At 46.1% G+C, this 22,241-nt stretch overlaps 1 protein-coding gene across 3 annotated transcripts; it reads right to left on the bottom strand.

The window, feature by feature from the left end:
- Window positions 1-2,891: 2,891 nt before the first annotated feature.
- On the bottom strand, window positions 2,892-21,060 carry TNFAIP2 (TNF alpha induced protein 2). Of its 3 annotated transcripts, none has more exons than XM_057397149.1 (12): window positions 20,990-21,060; window positions 14,089-14,440; window positions 11,696-12,323; window positions 10,380-10,494; window positions 9,051-9,176; window positions 8,116-8,216; window positions 7,928-8,026; window positions 7,602-7,725; window positions 6,467-6,589; window positions 5,427-5,582; window positions 4,834-4,955; window positions 2,892-4,410 (listed from the first exon to the last, which is right to left on the bottom strand). In XM_057397149.1, the coding sequence occupies exons 2-12, from the start codon at window positions 14,426-14,428 to the stop codon at window positions 4,269-4,271; spliced, it is 2,076 nt and encodes a 691-aa protein (XP_057253132.1). In that variant the 5' UTR covers window positions 14,429-14,440; window positions 20,990-21,060; the 3' UTR covers window positions 2,892-4,268. The 3 variants fall into 3 exon arrangements, with proteins under 3 accessions (XP_057253132.1, XP_057253133.1, XP_057253131.1); XM_057397150.1 differs by lacking the exon at window positions 20,990-21,060 and adding an exon at window positions 19,036-19,053; XM_057397148.1 differs by lacking the exon at window positions 20,990-21,060 and adding an exon at window positions 15,564-15,651.
- Window positions 21,061-22,241: the final 1,181 nt, after the last annotated feature.

Here is a 22,241-nt window from a genome sequence, read left to right as displayed (position 1 = left end):
TACTCACTGCAAGTGTACCTTTCCTTTGGGAATGCTCCACGCATTGCTCTCATGGTCTCTTCTCACTGGATTGGAGTTTCCAGGTTTTCTCCTATTAAAGTTCATAGCAGCTAAACTAAACACAAGATCTGCAAATGGAGATCGGCACGTTGCTCTCACACTCTTTGCACATGCTCCTCCTGCTTTACGTTAACTAGTAGATGAGGGGCTGTGTCACCTGTCTCATGTGCATGTCACTGTGTATGTCAGTGAAGCCAGGACTATCCACCCAGAGGTGTGGGCTGAATTTGGAAAGCCCCAGTTGCCAAAGCACTTTGGTCTAGTATGTCTTCCTTACCATCAGCACATCAGTAAATCCTGTGGCCTTTAGTCAGTGCTGCCATCTCTCAGAGGATCCTGGTGAGAAAATCCTGCCTCAAATAGGAGGAATTGCAGGCGCTCTGGTTTCTTAATGCTTCTTTTCTGGGTCTGCAGACCCCAGAGCTTCTCAGCAGGCTCTATCAGAAGGTTTCTGCTGTTTAAAATCATGCTCACACCTCAGAGGAGCCCAGGAACTATCTGGCTGGTTTTGGCTTTCCCTGCAGCAAGGGCAGAGGTTCCCCAGGTGTCTCTGGAGACTTTGTGTGCAGCAGATGGCTCCCTCATCTGAGCTGAGGAGGCGAGTAAAGCCTCAATCCACTCTCTGATACACTGTGGTCTGTGTCCCTGCATCTTTTGCATTGTAAACTGCAAGTATTCTGCCAAGTGATGGTAGTGCCTGGTGGGATGGGTGGGTATGAAGCCAGGAGTATGTGTGCATGCATGCAAGAGCTAGGTTTGTGTCCAGTACAGTGGCTGTTGCAGGCTGATGTCCTGCTGGCACTGATGGCAGGCAAGAGGAAGAGCTGGAAACGCCACAGCAACTGTGGCCAGCTTGGTTAGTTGTTTATAAAGCTGAATTTATTTTTTCATCTTGCCTACCTTCTCTGCTTCTGGGGAGAGGCAGACATCAGCATCAGCAGAGGTGAAGAACATCCAGACACAGTGAGCTCATGAAATTGGATATAGTAAGTTTATAGGAGCGCTATTTATCAGTATTAATCTAACACTGTGCCATGGTTTAACCACAGCTGGCAAGTAAGTACCTCGCAGCTTCTTGCTCACTCTTCCCATGCCACGGGATGCGGGAGAATCAGAAAAAAGTAAACCCATGGTTTGAGATAAGAACAGTTTAATAATTGAAATAAAGTACAATATAATAATGACAACAATAATAATAGGAGGAAAAACAGAGAGAGAGATAAAACCCAATAAACACAAGTGGTGCACAGTACAGCTGCTCACCTTCCACTGACTGATACCCAGCCTGACCCAAGCAGCGATCGGTGGCTCCTGGCCAACCCCCTCAGTTTATACAGTGGGCATGACGTGCTGTGGTATGGAATACCCCTTTGGCTAGCTTGGGTCAGGTGTCCTGTCTCTGCTTCCTCCCAGCTTCCCATGCCCCTCCTAACTGGCAGAGCAAATGAAAAGTCCTTGACTTAGTGTAAGCACTACCTAGCAACAACTGGAATATCAGTGTCTTATCAGCATTGTTCTCATCCTGAATCCAAAGCACAGCTCTGCACAAGAGACTAAGATTAATTCTACCTCATCTGAAACCACGACACACTGTTATTAGAAGAGAGTTGTGCAAACTTTTGAAAGTACCTGTCTATGTGTAATACGTCAAATATAAATAAATGCCTTTGTAAATGTTGAGTCACACAAATAAGTCAGTTTCCTGGGCTCGTTAGAGCTGAAAGCTGGGGTTTATAGCAGGATGAAGAGAATTGCACAGTGCAGTTCCATATGGCTTATGAAATTTGTATGAAAACCACTTTCTCCTACCCGTCCTAATTATGATATATAAATAGATACACTATTTTCCTTAGAGCACTTACATAGCTGGAATCTTTTTTATTTAAGGACCAGTGCAATCACTTGTATGATGCATTTCTGTAGGCCTTTAACAGATCAAACCATGATTATTTATAGCAATAAAATGACCTTTCACTAATTGGGAAAGAAAATGTTTCACAACAGGTGAGAGTTTCATGAATGCTCAGTACTGTCTGAATTCAGTTTGGCAATTGCCTTCAACTTGTAGCTGGGATAAGTGTTTAAATGGTGTGCATAAGTTTTTAAATTATGTGTACGTATGAGTTTTGTGTGAACCTAAGTGTGCTAATGGGGGGAGATGGTGTCTGTGGTACCCATGGCCAGGCAGCAGGCTGAAAGCAAAGCACTGTTTTTTACCCAGAGTACAGTTTTGCCACATAACCTGTCAGCAGAGGACTCCTTCTCCTGTTGTGCACCACCAGCCACTGCCAGTGAGCAGCCTGGAGTGCTCAGCATCCACCTCACAGGGGTAGCAGCAATAACACAGGGTTATCAGCAACTGCCAGGAGCATAAAAGGGGACCAGGAAGACCAGCTGGGGCCAAGTTCTGTCAGTCTGCATCCCCTAAAGGCTTGTATGAACAGGATGAGACAACAGAGACAGAGGAAGGGGGATGCCAGAGCAGTAAGGATGAGATGCATGTCAAATACATTTTTATTATTCACCACTGAGACTGCGGTAGTGCTTAGAGGCTGAAGGTTTGGACTTTGTTGTACCAGGCACCATAAGCACTATGCACATGGCAGTCTTGCTCCAGGTAGCGGGGAAAGCCAGGCTGTGAGACCCAACACAGCACAGAGGGTGCCTCTGCTTTTCCAGCTTGTCTGTGGCCCAGCAAAACCCTCCTCACACTTGGAATCAGTGGGTGATATTCACCAGAGCAGGCTGGGAGAAGAGGGAGAATTGGTCCTTTGAAGGAGTACATAGGACTACATATGGCAGTGCAGGAAACAACAGCCAGAGACAGAACAAATGAGTCACTTTTCTAGCATATTTGAATACTGTTTAAATATAAATATTGCAAATGAGTATCTTTGAGAAAAAATAAAACTGAATGCAAAAATACACCAGTGGTACACTGCATATGCATATAAATAGATTACATGGCTTGCACAGTCATTATATGTCTTCCTTCCGGACCAACTTTTTACAGAGTGCTTCAGAAGTTGAAATAGAGAAAAACAGAAGGGAAAGGTCATCAACTAAACACATTGTTGTTTTGGCAAGTGATTCACCTCCCAGAAAACTGTGCTGTGAAAACAAAACAGTTTCACAACAGACCCACTTGCGTTTTCACATTGTATCTACCTCACAGCACGATGGGAAAGAGTGAGCAGGGAAACAGTGATGCATACGGGATGCTGAGTACATTTTAATGGCATTTGAGACCAGCTCTCTACCCATTCAAAGCCTATGATATTCACAGGGTCTGGGAAAGTCCTCTCCTTGATAAGGAGGGCTTAAGTAGTAGTATTCCAAAGTGCTTTACTAGATGCTGGGGCTAAGCCCATATGATCCATTGTAATAGGCAGCTTGCTCCCAATCATCTGCTAGTAAGGAATCACTCCAGTACAGATGTAGTGGATGGGGTCACTACAGAGGGGCTGGTGGCTGCCAGGGGGTCGGGGTCTCCCACCTCACAAAGGTGAAGCAAACATACTTCAGCTTGGAAACTCCAGTGCCCCTGTACAGTGGGGCAGAGTGTGCAGCTGGGGCCACTCCAAACCACAGGTCTGGAGGTCTGGGGTCCTACAGCACAATGGGACAGCAGGAGTCCTGCTGTGGCTGAGCAACAGCTCCTCCTGACCTGAAACCTGGTTCCTGATGGGACATCATCCTAATGCAGCAGCCCTTGCCCAGCTCAGAGGAAGGCAGATGGGGTACAGGCATGTTCACATGGGACTTCTCCAACATCTCTAAATTTGGCTTCTGTTTCCCTCTGTTCCCTTCAAATATAAAAAGCTACATAGGAGGTGCCTGCTTGGTCTGGGTTAGCTGAGGAGCCAGCAACATGGCCTTCACAGACCCTGTGAGGTAGACAGAGGTCAGAGCACCAGAGCAGTGTCCAGACAGAGAACATGGTTGCACCAGGGAGTCCTTGGTGGAGTCCATGACTGGTGCAAGGGGCAGCCCTGCTTCTTGTGGGCACTGCTCCTCCTGCAGGTGCATCCTCTTCTGGGCCCCACATGGGGACAGTGATTCCCATGAAAGTGCTGAGCAGCAGATAAGGACATGGCACTTTCCGTAGGAAAAGGTGGCAGTGTGCCCTGTGCATCACCCCAGGGGACAGTCTCCATCCCTGGCTCAGCCAACAGTCCAGCACAAGGGGTGCCAAGGAGTGCCTTGGTCTAGGACACGTTTATGTCGGAGAAGAGGGGGGCCTTGGGCAGCAGGGATGCCGTGCTGTCTGCCAAGTAACCCAGGATGCTTTTGAGTTCACTGCGAGACAAGTTGGCTTTGATGTACAGGAATGCTTCCAGGTGCCTTTTGCTGTGGAAGAGAAACAGGCAGGTGTTATCTCATCCTGCAGATCTCTGCATGATGGGACCCTTGCACGAGGATGTGGCCCCCACCCCACCCCACAGTGGGTGCTAAGGTGTCTGATGGATGCCATCTCAGCATCTGGCAGTCCTACATGGGACACAGCACTGTCCAGGGAGGTTTGGGGTAGGGTAGGGAATCTCCAAGGCAAAGCACAAAATCAGGGCAGAATCTGGACTATTAAAATCGGCTTTTTAAAAGGGATTATTTTGTTGTCCGATGGCACTGGGATTGCCACAGCCTGGCAGACAGCCCCCACCCATTTTTATAGACTCAGGCTATATGAACCTCACCTATACTTGTATTCCATTGTTTCCCAGCTCAACTAAAATTCCATCAGTGTGCTCACAAATCTGTTTCACTGTCTCTTACCGGATATCTGGGTACGTGCTGGCGAGTGTCGCAACTTCAATTTTAATAGCACCTAAATCCTGAAGTCGGATTATTTCAGCCAGTTTGGGGAGTGCTGAATTCAGCCACGTGGCTTGAGAGCCCTGCCAGAAGAGAAAGAGGTCAGTAGGGCACCGCAGAAGTACAAACTTCCACCCAGCCCAGGAGCTGGCTTCTGAAGCTGTTTCCTAGGGTCTGTTCCAGCCCCTGCCAGACCTAAAAGCAGTAGAACAAGGAATATAAAGGGTGAGGGTGAAGAGTCAAAACCCAGACCCCATGCAAGCTGCACTGAAACCAGAGATTAGCTAAATCATCTGACCATGTTATAATATAAACCTTTGAAAGGAAACCACTGCCTATGGGACAAAGGAGGATGAAATCACGGCTCTCCATCTGGGGAGGGGCAGGCTAGTGGCAGGGGACCCTTCCTGCGGGCAGGCACTTGGACACCTCTTTCTGCCTTCCAGGAAATTAAGCTGATTTGGAAAGGTTAACAAGAAGCCCCAGAAAACTTGTTTTCCTGTTTTTCAGTATATCATGCCCCATGCCATTGTGTTCACAGTACACTCACGTACATTGCTGGTGCAGAAGGCTTCCAGGTCAGCAGCATTCTTGGAGATGTGTTGGGCCAAGTTTTGCTGTTGTGCTGTGCCTTTCAGGCTGACTTTCCTCTTCAGCAGCCTCACAATGTATGCTTTAACCAAGTGGGCATGGACCTTCTCGATGATAGCCTGTTGGGAAGGAGAACGGGGATCATCCATCTACTTTTGCTTGTGGAAAAACAGTGTGGATAGAGGACAGAAATGGTTTGGGTGCTGTAAGACTTGCCCCACAAAAATGCCTGCTGCTAATCATGGAATCATGCTGGTTGCCAACCTCCCCATTACTGGTATGCAACATCCTAGATGCCAAGAATTTCTTTGTACTCAAACTAATGAAGTGTGGGAATTCCCAAATCTTGCTTCCTTCTGGGAAGTGTTTAAAGCATAGAAGAGATCTTCATGTGCTGGAGAAATAACAGTACACCAGAGAAACAGGAATTCATGCTGCTCCTCCTGTTCCTTTTTCTAACACACAAAACATTGTAATTTTGTTTCAGCTACTAAGAAGACAAAGGCAGGAAATCAACGAGTTTTTTTATATAGTGATGTTTCATATATACTGCAGCATCATTGAAGAGGTGGTTGTGAATCAGTTAGGTGGGACTTTTCCCAGTTGTATCCATCTTCTCCAGTCCTTAGGGCAATCAAAGGAGCCATGAGACAGAACCATGCAATTGCATCTGTGTTTCAACATGGATAACCAAACCCACACATAAATAAAGCTGTATTTTGAGTGGTCCCTAAAGCACTTTCTCTACAGCAGGGGTGGGTTTCTCTGCAAACACCACAGCAGAGCTATAGGAGTCTGCCTCTGTTGAAGAGTAATATTTATATGGCTAATCTTCATAAATAGATAAACTTCATGCAGATGAGAAACTTCTCTGAGAGGGCTCTCTGATGCCAGGCCAGTTCATCAGCTAATGTAGGTCAAGGCAACTCGAGTCCCAGAGGATCAGAGCTGAATACGCAGCCTCAGCACCCCAGAATCCCTCCAATATTTCTCTTGGACTTACGTGGTAGAAAGGGTCCTTTAGGGTCTTGAAGTCTGAAATATGTTTGCTGGTGGTTTTAATGATCTCATTCATAATTTCATTGCTGGAGTCCCACTTATTTTCTGTAAACTTCTTATAAATTGGCTGAAAAGAGGAAAATCTGCTTAGTTCCCTCAAAGCAAATTCTATGCATATTTAACATTTCTATATGTACAATATCCTACACAGTGACAGTTCAGTGTGCAGTCCTGTGCAGGGATGTGGTGACGATGACCTATGGGGGCAGGGGAAAAGAGGGCTGTGTTGGGTTTGTGCCTCTTTCTTTGTTCCTCATGATGAAAATGACTGAGAGCTTGAAAGGCTCATATTGAAGATGCTTCGTTTTTCCCCCACATTTTCCATGTTTCGTGCACGCTATCTTGCCTGATTAGAGAATTATGTAACCGTCAGGGGGAAAAAAAAAAAAAGAAAGAATCATTATGAGGTGTTTTCAATCACAATTTTTCTTGGGCACAGTAAATAAATATGAAAATGATAAAAAAAGCACCACTACTTTGTCATGCCTTCCAAAAGGCCCTACAGAAAAAGCAGGAGAGATTGTGGCTGAACATTCCTAACTCCTACGCCTTCCCCTCCACCACACTTGCTTAACTTAAAAAGCTTGTGTTATATATAAAAAAAAACAGAAAAGCAAAAAGAAATAATTTTTTTTTCTTTAAAAAAGAAAGAAACCAGAACTGCCTTTCAGGGTACCTTTATGAAGAAGCCAAAAGCTGCATAATTGCAGTTCATGTCATTTGTGATTGCTTCTGACAGATTGGAATGTAAACACATGCAGGTTGAGACTCTCTCTCCTGCAGCACTTATCTTAGACATGATCAGCATGTTTTATGTTGGTCTGTACTGTCACCTCTATGTAGCTGTGCCTGTTTTGCCTGCAGGCTTGAGGACCAGCTCAAGAAGAAGTGAGTCTGAGTTTTCTAGCAGCAATGTGAGTTAGGACTGATGCTGAGAGGTGATCTGGCCCTGAGCCCTTCCGAACTTTTCTGCATTTGAATCAGAGATTGGGTCAACTGATAGCACAGCAGAAGAATATGCCTAAAACTAGCACAGGCTGAGCCATGGGGCAGAAGGGTATGGGGCATGGATAAGGTACCTTCAGCTGGACAAACAGCTGCTGAAGCAGCACGTCAAAGCCACTGTTTTCAATGTCACTGAGCGTGCTGAGGATATTGGCTCTACTGTCATCCTTTTCTGACACGTTTTTCTCCGTGTAGTCTCTGGAAGAAAATATCAGCAAGGTCAGAATAATCTGTCCTCAAAAGAGAGAGAGAGAGAGAGAAATTCAGAGGTATCCAAACCTTCCTCTGAAGGCAGACAGATGTTCCTCTGCCCGCCCTGGAGTACCTCACCTCTATCACACTATCTGTTGAATAGGAGAATAAGGAGGAAGGAGGAAAGCCTTTCGTTTTGGATCCTTACCTAAAATTCCAGCAGTTGTTAACACTTGCAATCAGTATAGGCTTGTAGTATCTGTGCTTCTTGCTTTTCTCCTTAAAATCTTCAAAAGCATCCTTGTAGCTGGAGGGGAGATGGAAAGGGAAGAAGCAGATGAGCACATGCCCTTGGTGGCTCTGCCAGCCCTGCCGCCCTACGCTGCCTTACTGCACCTTTTCAGGAAGGCAGGCAGCTCCTTCCACAGGCGATGTGACAGCTCCTCTCCCACTGCTGCGCTGATGTCCTTAGCTCGCTTCTGGCCACTGTAGATACTCTAACAAAGAAAAGAGATCAATTTTAAATGCTGTCTGCTCCAAAAAGGCCAGGTTCACTGATTGAAAAGGCATAGATCCTTAACTGCGGTAACTGCACCCAGCTCTCCTGCACCCCCTGCAACTGAGCCAACGACCGTGCAGAGCAGCTATACTTCTATACTTACTTGGTTAGCTCAAGCCAATTTTGAACCCTATTTTAAGATTGGGAAAGAGGTGAAGAAGAAAGATGCGTTAAAGAAAGTCTATAAAGCAGCCAAGGAAGTGGGGAAAGTGACACTTGGGGGTTTTGCCTTTTTTTTTTTAACAAATGTCGTATCATTGCATTAAAAAACCAATTTAAGCACAACCACCTCAAAATATTAAATGTTTATTTAAAAAAAAATAACTCTACTAATCTTCTGCAGCCAGAGGAGAGTGCTGGGTGTGGGGAAAGGGCATGAGCACTCAGAGCAGCTCTGCCAGTGGCAGTGGGAGCAAGCAGGGCAACAGCATCGTGCTACTTCCTCGCTCGGCTAAAGCTGGCTCTTGTTTCTCTGCTGCTACATTGCCCAGTGTCTGATGGCTTGGCATCATCTGGTGGTGCAAAGAGACTGCACAGGAAAAAATGAAGGCAGATCTCCTGCTCATTTTGCTTATACAGGAGTTTGTCTCCAGCATGTGGTGGACCAGGATCATGCCAGACCATGGGCTTGGGCTGCCCTGTACCACCCACCTCTACTACTGCCCTACACATGTGACTTGGCCTTTGGCTTTCTTGCACTGATCATGGCTGTTCTCAAATCATAAATAGGTGCAGGATGAAACTATTTATTTCTAATATATATCTGTATTACCTGGATGACAAATATTCCTAGTAGTTCACTCTGAAAATGCCCATTAAATTTCTCTGGTTCTTCTTCTTCTTTCCACCTTTGGATTTCTTTATCTAAACATCTGCTCAGCAAATTTTTGATAGTAGCCTTTAGGGAAGGAAGAACAACAGCGTTTACCACAAAGTAGATGTAGCAGCTCCTGCCTTATGCAGGTTTTACCTACCCACCCACTATTTGTCTGGCTGAGCATACTTTTTTCTCAATCCTGGATGAGAAATACAGGCTCCTTGTTGCAAGACGCCTTACTGACCACTTCATGTCAGCAAGGACAACTCCCTCACAATACCCACCTATGCGACAGCGATTTGAGTATTTCAGGGTAGAAATGCAGATGAAGATGTACACCCCTGCCTGCCACATCAGTGGTGATCTGGAGCGCAGGGGAAGGGAGCTGTGGGTTGGAAGGTTGCAGGCCGGTATGCGTGCCAGAGCCCAAATTCCCCCAGCCATGCATTGCCTGTGTGTCACACTCAGTGCTATCTGCAGACCTGGTTTTGCAATGCTTTTTCATGAGCAATTCTGACATCTTGTGAGTGCTGGAGAGTGAAACAAAACGTTCTCAGATTTTCTCGCTCTGATCCCTCTTGTGTGTACACAGCATGGCTTTGGAAATGATATGTATGGCGGCTGGTCTACATTTCTGATCTCCAAGTTTGTTCACATGCTTTGCAGCCCTCACACCCATCTCTCCCATATGCAAACCATCACTGGCTACAGCTAAACCTGGAACTTATCTTTTGATTTTCTGGGAATTCCAGCCCAAAACTACAAAAGCACTAAGCTATGGGAATATCGTGATAGCTGCTTCTTGTTTCCATTAATGCAAGAGTGATCCAAAAAGCAAAGCAACTCTTATTTTCTGCACACCAGGCCACCCTCCATCAAAGAAACAGATTTTTCAACACCAGACCTGCATTCATCAGCTGAATCCTGAATTCATCAGCTGCAAGAGGGAGCATAAATCCCTCTGGGAATTTAACAGACAATGGGAAAGTTACCCACAAAGATTTGTATTTCCCCCCTAGTTTCCTACCACAAAGTTTGCAAGAACAGAGCAGTTTTTTTCTGATGGCTGCCAGGGCAAAGCAGAAGTTTGCTCTGCAAGTCCCATCTAGCAGAAAGCTGACCTGACCCCCCAAAAGAAACAAAAGCATTCTTGCTTTTCCTTCTTCTCTTTGGAAGAGTGTATGGCCCACAGGTGAGGAGTGTACGTACAGGACAAGTCGGAACTCGTCTGAGGAGTCTCATGGGAGCAGCTATGGGAAGAGGAGGGACTGAACAGATTCTCACCTCTTCTCTGTCAAGGTATTTCTTTTCAAGCTCTTTGCTCAGACTTGATGGTAAGAGGCTTCCAAGCTGAACTTTTTCCAACTCCTTGGCTAAAACATGATCTTTTCTCATATCTCTGAAATGAAAAAGCCAAACAATTGCATTTTCCAAGGGCAGTGTAATCCAAGACAGCTGTTGATGCAAATTACTAACACTTTTCGAGTCCATCAGTGAAAAAAAAGATGGAAATGTACACTGTCCTTAGCCCAGGCAGAACTCAGAGGAGCAGAATCTGTGCTGTGGGTGGGACCCTGAGCAGCCCTGGGTAACAGTCGTGTTCTGCCCAGCTCCTGAGCACCAGCTGCTGTGTACTGGTGGGGATGGGGGACCTGAAGCAAGCTGGCTGTGGAGAGAGGTGGTCTCTCAGCAGATACCTCTGGGAAGACCATGCAAGGCAGCTGCTGCCCAGGCCACCACTGTCCCCAGCACTGGGCTGTGCTGTTCAGGCTCAGCCCTGCTCCTCACTGTCACCGATTTCCAAACACACACTGGTTCAGGCCTGAGTATCTTGACCTAGAGCACACTACTGGCTCTGGAAGGCTTCCAGGATCAACACTGACTCATTATATTCCACCAGTGAAACACAAGAAGAAAAGTGGAGGTGAAGGTTGAATGGCTTTAGAACAGCAGAAGAAACATTGCTGGTGTATTTACTGTTTGTCACCTAAGAATGAGAGCTCTCAATTCTCCATCCAGTACTATAAGCCACAACAAGGAATATTTTCAGTTTGATAGCTGACAGGGATTGTGAGGATGAAGGGCGACCCTTGGCTGAAGACGTCCTCTTACAGGGGTACACTCTTTGGTCTCCTAACCAGGAGGAGAGCATAAACAGTAGGTAACATTTAAGCAACATCCTCCATGCCCAGGATAACTGGATCTCAGGTTGTTCGATTTATTGGCTGTCCTCTGGTCCAGAGGGCTGAAATTTTCAATTTTTCCAAGAATGACTTCAGGTCTGCAGCAGAAATGGAGCTCAGGGCAGCAAACCTGCTCAATTTACCCAACAAATGAAGCCCTAAACATCTGTGTCTGTCTGTTGCCCAGAGGCCCGATTGGTGAGATCGGCCCTTAGTTTACAGGCTAGCAGCCTTGAGTGTGTCCCTTCTGGCTGTCCTGGCCAGCTAGTGTACATCAGCACAACAGCACTAAAATCTAGCCAGGTGCCAGATTGCATTGCAGTGATACCAATTCATAAATCAAGAAAATGCCTGGTTTTGCAGCCAGTGAACCTGCATTGATCACCAAGGATAAGAATGTGTAAAAGCTTTACTTACTTTGGATAAAAATTGTGCACCCATGACAGGAGAAGATAAACGTCCTTGTCTTCCAGATGAGATTCAGCACTTTTTTTTGTCTGGGAGGCAAAATAATTGTGGTAGAGTTCTGCATATATGCTGAACACATTAAACTCAGGAGGATAAAGCTGTTTTATGTACTTCACAACCACTATCAAATCTTCTTTCATTGTCTTTCCCATATGCAGGAGATTCTGGCCAACTGCAGAGAGGTTCTCAGTTCTAGGAGTACGGCTTGTGTCTTTCATTCGAGTCTCTACTGACTCCTTTACTGCAGCCATCCAAAGCTCTTTCCATTTTCTAGGTCTAAATGGCATGTTTTGGTCAGGTGGATTCTCTGATGTGTAGTTCTGATCTTCTTTCTCCTGCTCTTTCAGTGCCTCTACTGCCTGCTGCAGCAGTTCTGGGTTTGTTTTTGCTAGCAGTATGGAGTCTTTCAAGATGCTGAAGACTTTATAATTCAGAACTTCGTAGATGGACTCGACATCTTGCTGGCTGGTGCTCAGTCCCTCCTCACTTTTGCTGGACAGGCTCTTCTGCAGCACAATCAGATGCTGAGTGGCTTCGCAAAACTTCTGCTCTTCGAGGAGATCCATGATTTTTTTGACTGGTGAAAAAAGAACAGCCTTTCTTTACCCAGTAGTGAAGGTTTACATTTCTGCTTTACAAACAACTATGGCTCTGGAATGTTTGGTTTTTTTTTTTAAATTATTATATTTCTCTAACACTGGATCTTAGGCTCCTTTACCAGATAGAAAACCTTTCTGGTTATTTAAAGATGAGTTTTTTTCTAGATTGCCTCTAACTGGGGCAATGGAAATTTGAATACCCATCACTACTGTGTTACATATGGACAGCTATTCATGAGCTACCTATAACTGTTCCCAAAATTTAGATTTGTGAAGTTCTATTTATTTATTTATTTGTTATCAACTTTCCCATTAATATGATCTCCAGTCGGAAACATGGCTTTAGAAAAAACGTAGATGGCAAGATGTAGCTAAATGAGATGTGCTAGAGGAAATATCACATGGGTTTTCCAGAAATAGGCTGGCACAATCTGACCTGCGAAATGTTTTTGATGGATGCATTTAGCACGATATAAATACAATTGAACTGTCTTATTTGAGCTGCAGTCTCTCAATACCGGGCAATCTGAGAAGTTATTAGTTAAACTGGAGAAGTTATATCCCAAAATAAGTTTTGTTGGGTGTGTAAGGCTTTTATGAAAAACTCTGGGTGGAGAAAGCTTATATTATTCATGAAACTCATCTTACTTCATATTCTCCTCAGAGACTGTGGCACAAAAGCTGGGAGTGCCCTACTTGCATCTGTTAATTACACAAAGTTCAGAGACATCATCGAAACTGAGGGCTTAGTATTATACAGTTCCTGCATTATACAGTAACAGCAAGATAACTTGAATAGGAAATGGGCTGAAATTTAATAGCACAAAGTATAAGACACAAAGTCAATAGAACAAAAGGTACTTGGCAACAAATAGGATTTTTGCTGCAAGCTGGATGTGAATCATCTTGAGATGGAGGAAGAAGAGACATGCCTGGAGAATTAGTAAATCATTATTGAGAGATGATGGTGAAAATGTTATATATGACCCCAGGATGTGTACAGTGAAGAACAACCAGCTGAGACAGGAAAACGGTAACATATTGTACCAGGCAGTGGCGGTATCTCATCTGGAACATTTTCTGCAATTCTGGTTGCTTTATTTCAAAAAAGACATTGGGAATAGGGCAGTGTAGCAGTAAGAAGAAAGGCACAAAGAGCCTGTTTTCAGTAGACTTGTTTCTTTAGTTGAGCAAATTCAAGGTACAGCTCATGAAGTTTATGAACCAGGTAATGACATATGTCATCTGAGATGGTAGGTGAGCCTTGGAAGTGCCAAGGGGCACTTTCCTCTGCAGTTCTGGGTTTCTCTGAGCAGGTATTGTGACTGGAGGAACTGTATGTTCATGTATCAGCCCTGAGAAAGACCTGCGCACACCACTCACTGCTGCCTTGGGGAAAAAGGAGATTTCACGGGGTGGTGGTTTCATGGAGGAACAGAACAGAGAGCTGTGTTTTGGTTTCTTGCCCACCCACAGATCTCTGTGTCACCATGAGAAGTAGAACTAAGTTCTGTTTTGGACAGAAACCACACAAACTGGCAGTTCCTCAGGGAGTATGCCCTTGGTAGCAAAAACTTAGGACCTGAGGTCTCCCTCAGCCCATGTTTCCCAAGGCTCCTTGGCAAGTCACTTCAATCTGTTGGTCCCCTTGTTTCTCAAGAGGACAATTTTCCACCTTGTGCAGTCCCTGTAGAAGGAACTATGGCCTATGAGGTGGTGTAAGGAAGATTAAGGAGCACTTACCACTGGGTGTCTTGATCTTTTTAATTTTCTTAAATGCATTTGTAAAGATTTCCTTTATTCCTTTCTTCCCCTTTTCAGGACTGTCGCCAGCAGAGGTGCAGCTCCCATTGCTCGCAATGGAAGATGCACGTGAGGATCTGTAGGCTCCCTCTGGCTTTTCGCTCATCTTCTCCTGGTCCCTGGACCAGATGTTGTCTCCAGAAGGTTCAGGACAGGCAGGGATTTGCTTAGCTACTGATGTCGAAGGGTTTTCAAGCTGATTGTTTTCACCAATGCAACCCTCTGATCCACTGCACATTCCAATGGGACCATTTTGGAAAAAAGGTAACATTTTCATCATTTTCCTTTTAGCCTGTAAGTTTCAGAAAGAACTGGTCAGGTTATAACAGTTGGCATGAAAAATACCACGACACAATGTGGCAAAGTGTATTCCCATTAATAAAATTAATTCTGGAATGAGGTGTCCATGTGTGGGCAGTGCTACACACATCTGATATGAGCACAGCTCGGCAGGAAAAGTCTCTGAGCAACATCACCTCGGGTAACTGAGAGGATAGAAGCAGCTCTCTGGTCTAATAAATAACTTAGAGCAAATCAGTGAGTGATTTTCAGGATGACTCAGATGGTCTGATTTGAGATCTTGAGATTGTCCAGGTACAGGAGAGAAGGGTTCTCTCATGGGATGCTGTGGGAGTACAGACATGAGCATGAATGCTGCACATGAATGATGTGGGAGGGTGGGACAAGCATCCTGTGCCTATTCAAAGCAACCACAAAACTCCCTTTATGTGCTTTATATGGCATTGGGATCAATTCCCACCTTCCTCAGGGCCTGTTTTTGCTGGTCTCTGCTCATCTGGCTGCAGCTGTTTCTGGAAGCATCCATGTAGCTTATTGCACACTGAGTTTGCAAGTACAGCATGAATATGAGATGGGCCTGACAAGCCAGTTATGCATCAGTCTTTGCTGAGCAAAAGTCCTGCTGGTTTAACTATGTCCCCATTTAAGTCACTAATAAAATTCTTAGCTTTATTGAGGAGAGCTCACAGGGAAGGTGACTGAGAGTTCAGAAACACTGGGGATGTGAACAACGTGGTCGAAAGGATGGGAGTGTGGGAAGCACAGCAGTATCTCCTGATATGAGCATTAGGAGACTTATCACTTTAGGCCCCAAAATCCCAGCTTCAATGCTCTACATGCTCTCCGCATTGCTAAAGCAGCAGACAAAAGCTCAGGGACATATTCAGACCCTTCAAATCCACTAACATTCTACATTACCTCATTTTCAGAATGGTCCCAGGGTGACTATGGCATCCCAAGACAAGGCAACTTCAGCGTGACTTGATGAGTGTTTTCAAATACCCAGCAGCAATTATTTCCCCGTCTCTTTATGTTGAAATGTGGGGCTTGGGCAGAAAGAAATGCTAGTGCAACGGGGTAAAGGAGGGGGAAGGTTCTGATAAGCAGGTGCTAACCAGACTGGATTTTTCCCAGAGCTGCTAAATGAAACTGATGCGAGTGACCAGGGCTGCTGCATGTATGTTCAGAGCAGTCCTTGCCTGGCTGACGGGGAAATAGAAAAAGGCATGAAGATCAGGGTGGTTTAGCCTTGTTTAAACAGATGTTATCCTGCTAGAATCCTGCTCTACCACTAATGCTCCTGTGCTACAAATAATTAATGGTGGCCATTTGTTATTGTAAAAACACATTGTTGGAGTTTGTATTTAGAATTCTTCAGGTACTTATAGAATTTAATATATTGCTATAGATTTATTTGCATAATTATATTAATCTACGTAATAATTATATAAATATTTTAAATAAATAAAGGGACTCATAGTTTCCAATCCTTGTTCTAACAACACTTTTTTTAATTGACTTTCTAGGAGACCAGTGTACTTTTGTACGAAGAACTCTCAGGCAAGTTTTGGCTTACCTGCACTGCATAAGGCAGAGGAATTAGGTTTTGAATAAAGGAGGAATTTCACTTCACTTATCAGGCCACAATGTGGTGATCTTCAAATACCCTTGTTAAGTTTACCCTGTTGCTACGTATCATGCTGATACAGACTCTGATACTTATTTCTGAGGAAACTTGTTCGAAGACTGTGGGTTTTTTGTTTTAATTGCAATTCCTCCTGCTGGCTCCTAGCAGCTTGGAGGCCTTTGAAGCAACAAGTTAGTGGTAGCAGCAGGGTGGTATACAGAGCAGTTAGAGCCTGGCACTGCTGAAAGCTTTCCTTCTCTGTGTTTTGGCTGCCAGGTCATGCTCAGGATTAGTAATGCTACTGCTTTTAAAACACAGTGAAGATTAAAACTCATTTAGGCAGGAGAAGGACGGGTGTGGGTGTGTGTACGACCGGGCTGGCTCTCAGCTAAATACGTGATCTGGGGCAAAGTGTGAAGCTAAACCTAAGGTGCTCCCGTGGCTGAGTGTGACAGTGGTGGCTGTCAGAGCGCTGTGCTCCAGGGCTGTGGGGCCGGTGATGTGGGTGAGCAAAGGGGGGCCGGGCACCAGAGCTGCCCAGTGGCACTGAGCCAGGGCTGAAGCTATGCTCCTTCCCATAGCACACTTACTGGAGAGGGAGGAAAGGAGAGATGAAACACCACGTTTCACGCCAGCTATTCTAGTCAGGATGCCCCACTATAATCCTAAAAATGGTGGAAAAGAGATTCTTTTTGTTACATTTCCATTACAAAAAATACCATAGCAACAGAGATGTGCTCTAAGTGTTTGGGACTTCCCTAATTTTTGGAGGACTATTTTCCTTGTTTGTATTTCACAGTATGATGGTGTGTTTAGATTCATTCTGCCAAATCCCTTCCTTCCTGCTTGTTCAGGCACAGACTCAGCTGAGTCCTTTCTCTCTCTCCTATTATTCCAAACAAAGCATTTGTGGTTCTTTCTTTTTCTCTCATCAAAGAAAGTACCTCTCCCTTTCTTATATCCAAAGACAACTTCCAGAGTTTTTTGTTTTGAAGAATGATGATCAGAAAGGTGAATTTCAGAATGGTTTTGTTTCTTCTTCAATACAAAGATGAATATCATGTATATTTGAAAACCATTGAAATGACATTACAAATAAAATAGTCCGTATGGGAATGATTAAGTTGGTTAGAAATCTAGTTTTTAATGGCTGGCAGAACTTTGTCCAGATGAACAGCATAGGAACTGTTGGCAATTTTGGTGTGTCAGGGTGTGATTTTTATCTCGAGCTAATAAACACTGAAGGAATTAAGCATCTGAGTAAGGCTGTCAATGCAGTATCTGCCATTGGTGCAGTGGCCATGCTCACTCACATTTGGCCAGCTTGAACACTTGCCCAGCATTTATGGGTGTGCCACTGCTGGTTTCTATATGTTTGTATCTACATCAGGAAGTATCTGCAACAGGAAATACCAGCAAACCCCAGCTCTGCCTTGAAATGCAGCCTCTGTCCCTTCCGGCAAGTAGTACCAAAAACTCTGCCTCCGTCTCTTCTCTTTATCATTAGATGGCCAAGCACTTACTGTAAGAAACGCCTAATAGAAACTGCCTATAAGAAGCTTTCTTAACAAAACCTCCCCACTTTCTCCAAGAAACACTCAGCTAAAAGGAAGTGGCACTGGTTATGGCTGGAGGCCACAGGCAGGAGATGGTGTGCCAGCACTGCTCCTTGTGCCCCCATCAGCACCTGCTCCAGCCTGCTGCAGCAGATGGGACACACCAGGAGCTTGGCTTCGGCTTGCACGGCCACAGACTGCTCCTGTATACCTGTGCTCTGCTCACACATCAAAGCTTGTTGAAACTTCAGCAGGTTCCTAATTGTTTTATCAGTTAACACTTTGGGAAATGCCAAAGAATTTCTCAGGCACACAACTCAAGCTCAAATCTTGGGAAATCCAGTGGTTTAAGGTCAAGACTTGACATAGATCCCAACTCACTATTATTACTAACTTGCTGTTAATTACTGTTATCATCATCATACTCATTATTATGTGGCACTATAGTCTATGCCAGGGGAATCTTTAGCTCAAATTATATTTGACGTAGTATATTCAGATTGTGGTTTCCAACCAGAAGAGGAGCACAGCATGCATAGCATCTATCCAGAGCTCTGTACCATTTAGACAGCAGTGCTGCTGACTGATGGTGTGTCTGGAGAGGGATGCAGCAAGCTCTCCGCACGGTGCTGACCACAGTGCGTATCCCCGGGATGGAGTTTTTTCCAGGGTGGACTGCAAGGGTGAGGGAAATCCCTGGAGCAGAGCCACGTTGCAGGACACAACCTAGACTCTGGCCACAGCTGCTTCCCTTTTCTCCTTTTCCTCCTCAAAGGAAACATCTTTCATGCCGCACACTTACGGGATGAGCTCATTTGCAAGAGGTGGCTCATACAGTGACAGAGAGCACTCAGGGGAAGAGATTTACTGATTACCCCTGTTCTTAAATGTTTTGCTGATCTTTTTCCTGAGCTGCTGCCAGCATTAATAATCATTTGTTTGGATTCTTGTCCTCTCCAGCCTGCTGACATACCACATCACAAGGATTTATGTCTCATTTTAGTGGAAATCCCCCACTCTCCCACACACTCGCAGATATCCAGAGTTATTTGGCTAAGTTTATCTCTGCATCAGCCTTTTCTCCCCCCCTTTCCTGTGGAAATGGGGTTACTCCTGCCCACATAAGAAAATCACACCAGGTCAAACCGTCTTTGCAGGCAGTAAAGCAGTGCGGCAAGTCTGAGTTTAGTGTACTTTGGACTAAGCTCGGACACCTAAAAAAAATCTCCTAATCAAAGCAATCTCTATGGAGATGCCATCACCAATCTCTGCAAGCTGTGTTTTTCCTGTGAATTTTCATCAGCTGGTTTGGGTACTGAAAGGAGATACTGTGAATACAGAGGCTCCCACTTGGCTCTGCCTGAGAAATCACATTCCATAGACAAGCTCCACCAACACCCTCACCTTGAAATTTTACTGTGCTGGTCAAGTCCAGGGTCCTGTCCACATACCCTTATGGACACCCACAACCCTGCGTAGTCCAGCACCATCCTGATGGTGACCAAGTTCCGCTCTTAATGGGGTCAGAAGCTGAGGGGAAACAAAACCTGTGTCACCAGTAAAGAAGTCAGGGCAGGAGTAGAGCCTTCCTAGGGGATTCAATCCACGGGCCAGGGACTCCCATGGGGCTGAGGATGATGGGGGACCAAAGGGACTTACGGGAATGGCAGTAGTAGACCAGGCAAAGGACCCCAGGGCATCTCACTTGGTGTGAGACACTTTAAACCAGCATTAAACCATGTTACCATCTTACATGATAGGGGAACAGAGTAGATACAGCTACATGGTGCCTCAGTCGTTTTTAAATGGGAATCTGTTTTTCCATAACTGGAAACAGTCTTGTAAACCAGTGTCTCCTGTTGTTAGAGAGAAGTTTTCAAACAGCAAAACAGAAAGTTACACATATATATATTGTAACTGGGGAAAAGCAGAGAAAATGCAGCTCATTATGTTTATTTTTCTACTTGCTTCAAATCCGAGCAATGTTATTGTAAACTTCCGCTACTAAATGAGAACCCAGCTGTGGCTGTCTAGGATTTTGTTTTCATAACAAAATAAGCCAAATCCTGCATTCAGGCCTGGAGTTTGCAAAGTTCAGTGTTAGAGCTAACAGTGGCTGAGGAGATACACAAACTCCCTGGAAGCCTCTGCCAGCATCTTCAGACTCTTTGGCTTTCCAGGCCTCTCTTTCCAGAGAGGGTGACAGAAGCAAGCCCAGACCTGATTTTTCTGAGCTCTCTGCTCCTGTTTGATTGGCTTTTTAGGAACTGGCAAGCCTCGAAGTCCCTCAGCAGGGGCAAGCAATTGAATGCTTTGGAGAATGACTGTTCCTTCAGGTTTTCTGCTCTGAACTTGGGTGTGTTGGTGAGGCACCGTGGCTTCTAGAGGAGCAACATGCTCCAGTCATAGTAAGTTCCTTCCTTACTTTGCAGCAGCCTCAAGAAGAAATCGTACTTCAAACACACCAAGGATCCTAACCTGAGGTTGAACTTTTCAACTTGTGCCTGAGGAGTTGGTGCAGTGGATGTGGGGTGGCTGCCAAAGGATAGGAGGGAATTTCAACGGGCTCTTTAGTGCTCTGGGAAAAGGCAGGTCCTAGAGGCAGTGGGGCTTCCCTGACTTGGCAAAAAAAAAGAAGTCACAACGTGGCAAATATGGCAATGCAGAACTGCGCCAGCTCAACACATTGACCCTGGCAGGATGCAGGGCACAGGGTCTGCCTGGGGCCATACAGGGTCCAAGCACTTAAATGGTGTGTTTTCTGGTGCAATCATGCTGAGTGAACATAATCCAATTGTTTTCCTGCTATCTGGGAAGAAAAACACTGCCTTCTTGAACAGAGACAAAGAGGAGGGGGCAGGAAGTGCCACGCTGAATCTAGATCCCAGTGCCTGATCTGGGTTTAGGATGCTTTGGTGATCCTATGTCGGGATTTTGGGGAAGAGGATGGCGGTAACAGGAATCACTGCTCACAGCCTGTGTTTTATGCCCTGAAATCTGGGGGATGAGCAACAGAAATCCGACCCAGCCATCACAACGCAGACAAATATCCTAGCAGTCCCCAGCCCCGGGATGTCTCTGGAGCTGCGATCCTTCTTGCAGCAGTTTCATTTAGTCTCTATTCTGATTATTACGAAGTGGGTCTGAAATCCGTCACTTTGTCCATGAATGCACCCCTTAAACACCTACCACCGACCTGTCCCCTCCCTCGGAGACAACAGAGAACCTTCAACAAGCCTTGCGACAAGCGAGCTGGGAGGGCGGCAGAGGCGCGGGAGAACCGGGACAGACTCCAGCGCTAAGGGGAAGGGGAAAGCGCCGAGCCCCGCAGCACGGACAAGCGGCGCTACGGACTTACTGTGCTGCGGCTCCCGGGCGGGCGGCGGGCACGGGGCGTCTGCGCGGCGTCTGCGCCGGCAGTCCCGGGCGGCCCCTATAAGGGAGGGCTCGGAGGCGGAGATCGGAGACCCGGTGTACGGGTCACTCCGGTGCACCTCCCCTCCGAGAGCGGCGAGAGCCAGACGGGAGCGAGAAATCCCCTCCGACGGGGAAGAGTTACGGCGAGGGGGGCGGCTGGCCCCGGCGTGGCGCCGGGTCCCTGCGGGTATCTGAGCCGCAGCGTGGTGTGCTGAGGGCATGGTGGATGGGGTACCCTGGCCTCACTGCCACGAGGGGTTGTATGCGCCATGTGTGCCACTGCAGCCTTGGAAACCCACCGTTAGGGAGGGAGGGAGCAGCTGCCTCCAAGAGCTCTACTCCCTGATCGGGGAATTGCTACTGGCTGGCAGAGGTGAGGTGTGTGCCTGAAAGCACAGCCTTCAGTGTCTGTATTGGGGACCCATATCGTGCCCAAGGTGAAGTGCCTTCCGCAGCGCAGTGCTCCCAGGAGACACCAGTATCATCAAACACATTCAGTGTAGCGAGTTGAGTCCCTGCCTAGGGAGATACAGGCCTCCTTGCTCACCTCAAAGATGCTGAACCTCTGGTTTCCACTTGCAGAAGGAACATTTGTCTTCCTGACTTCTGTCCCTGATTTTGTAGGCATCTGCACCCCTGGCTGTGGAGCTGTGGTGAGACCATTATACTGGGGAAGCGTGTGTGCTGCATGGCAGGATATGACTAATGACTGCCAGGGGGTGTCTGGGTGACAGCAGTGACTATTGGGGCCATTGCAGAGGGTCTGTGAAGGCTCCCAGGGCTGTGCTGTGCCTTGCTTAGATAGCCTCAATGTGGAACACCTTCTGCACCCACCTGGGTGAGATCTGGACTGCAGCAGCAAAAATACTGTGGTCCTGCAAACCTTACCTCTTCTCTCCTCTCCTGGGAATATGTTCTGGGGCAGGAGTGGGGCAGGCAGCAGGTCTCAGTGCCTGGCTACTATGCCTAGGACAATTTTTGGTTTATAGCTCATAGCTGTGGTCTAATGCAAAATGCAGAAAAAAGGGCCCATAGACTTAAAGCTGACTGTGAACCATAAGCTTTCATGGTGCTGCTGCTGCCCACACTCAAGGCTTGTGTGGCTGCACAGGAGGCTATGCAGCCCCAGTGTGGGGGCATGCCCCGGCAGCAGACATGGTCTGGGAGCAGCGATTGTACTGGAAGGACTGCCT

This window comes from Pezoporus wallicus, unplaced genomic scaffold (assembly GCF_028554395.1).
Source record: "Pezoporus wallicus isolate ANWC-B61680 ecotype Strahan unplaced genomic scaffold, APGP_CSIRO_Pwel_v1 contig_7068, whole genome shotgun sequence".
NCBI lineage: Eukaryota > Metazoa > Chordata > Aves > Psittaciformes > Psittacidae > Pezoporus > Pezoporus wallicus.
The sequence above is the reverse complement of the archived record's forward strand: the minus strand, read 5'-3'. Positions and strand labels throughout refer to the sequence as shown.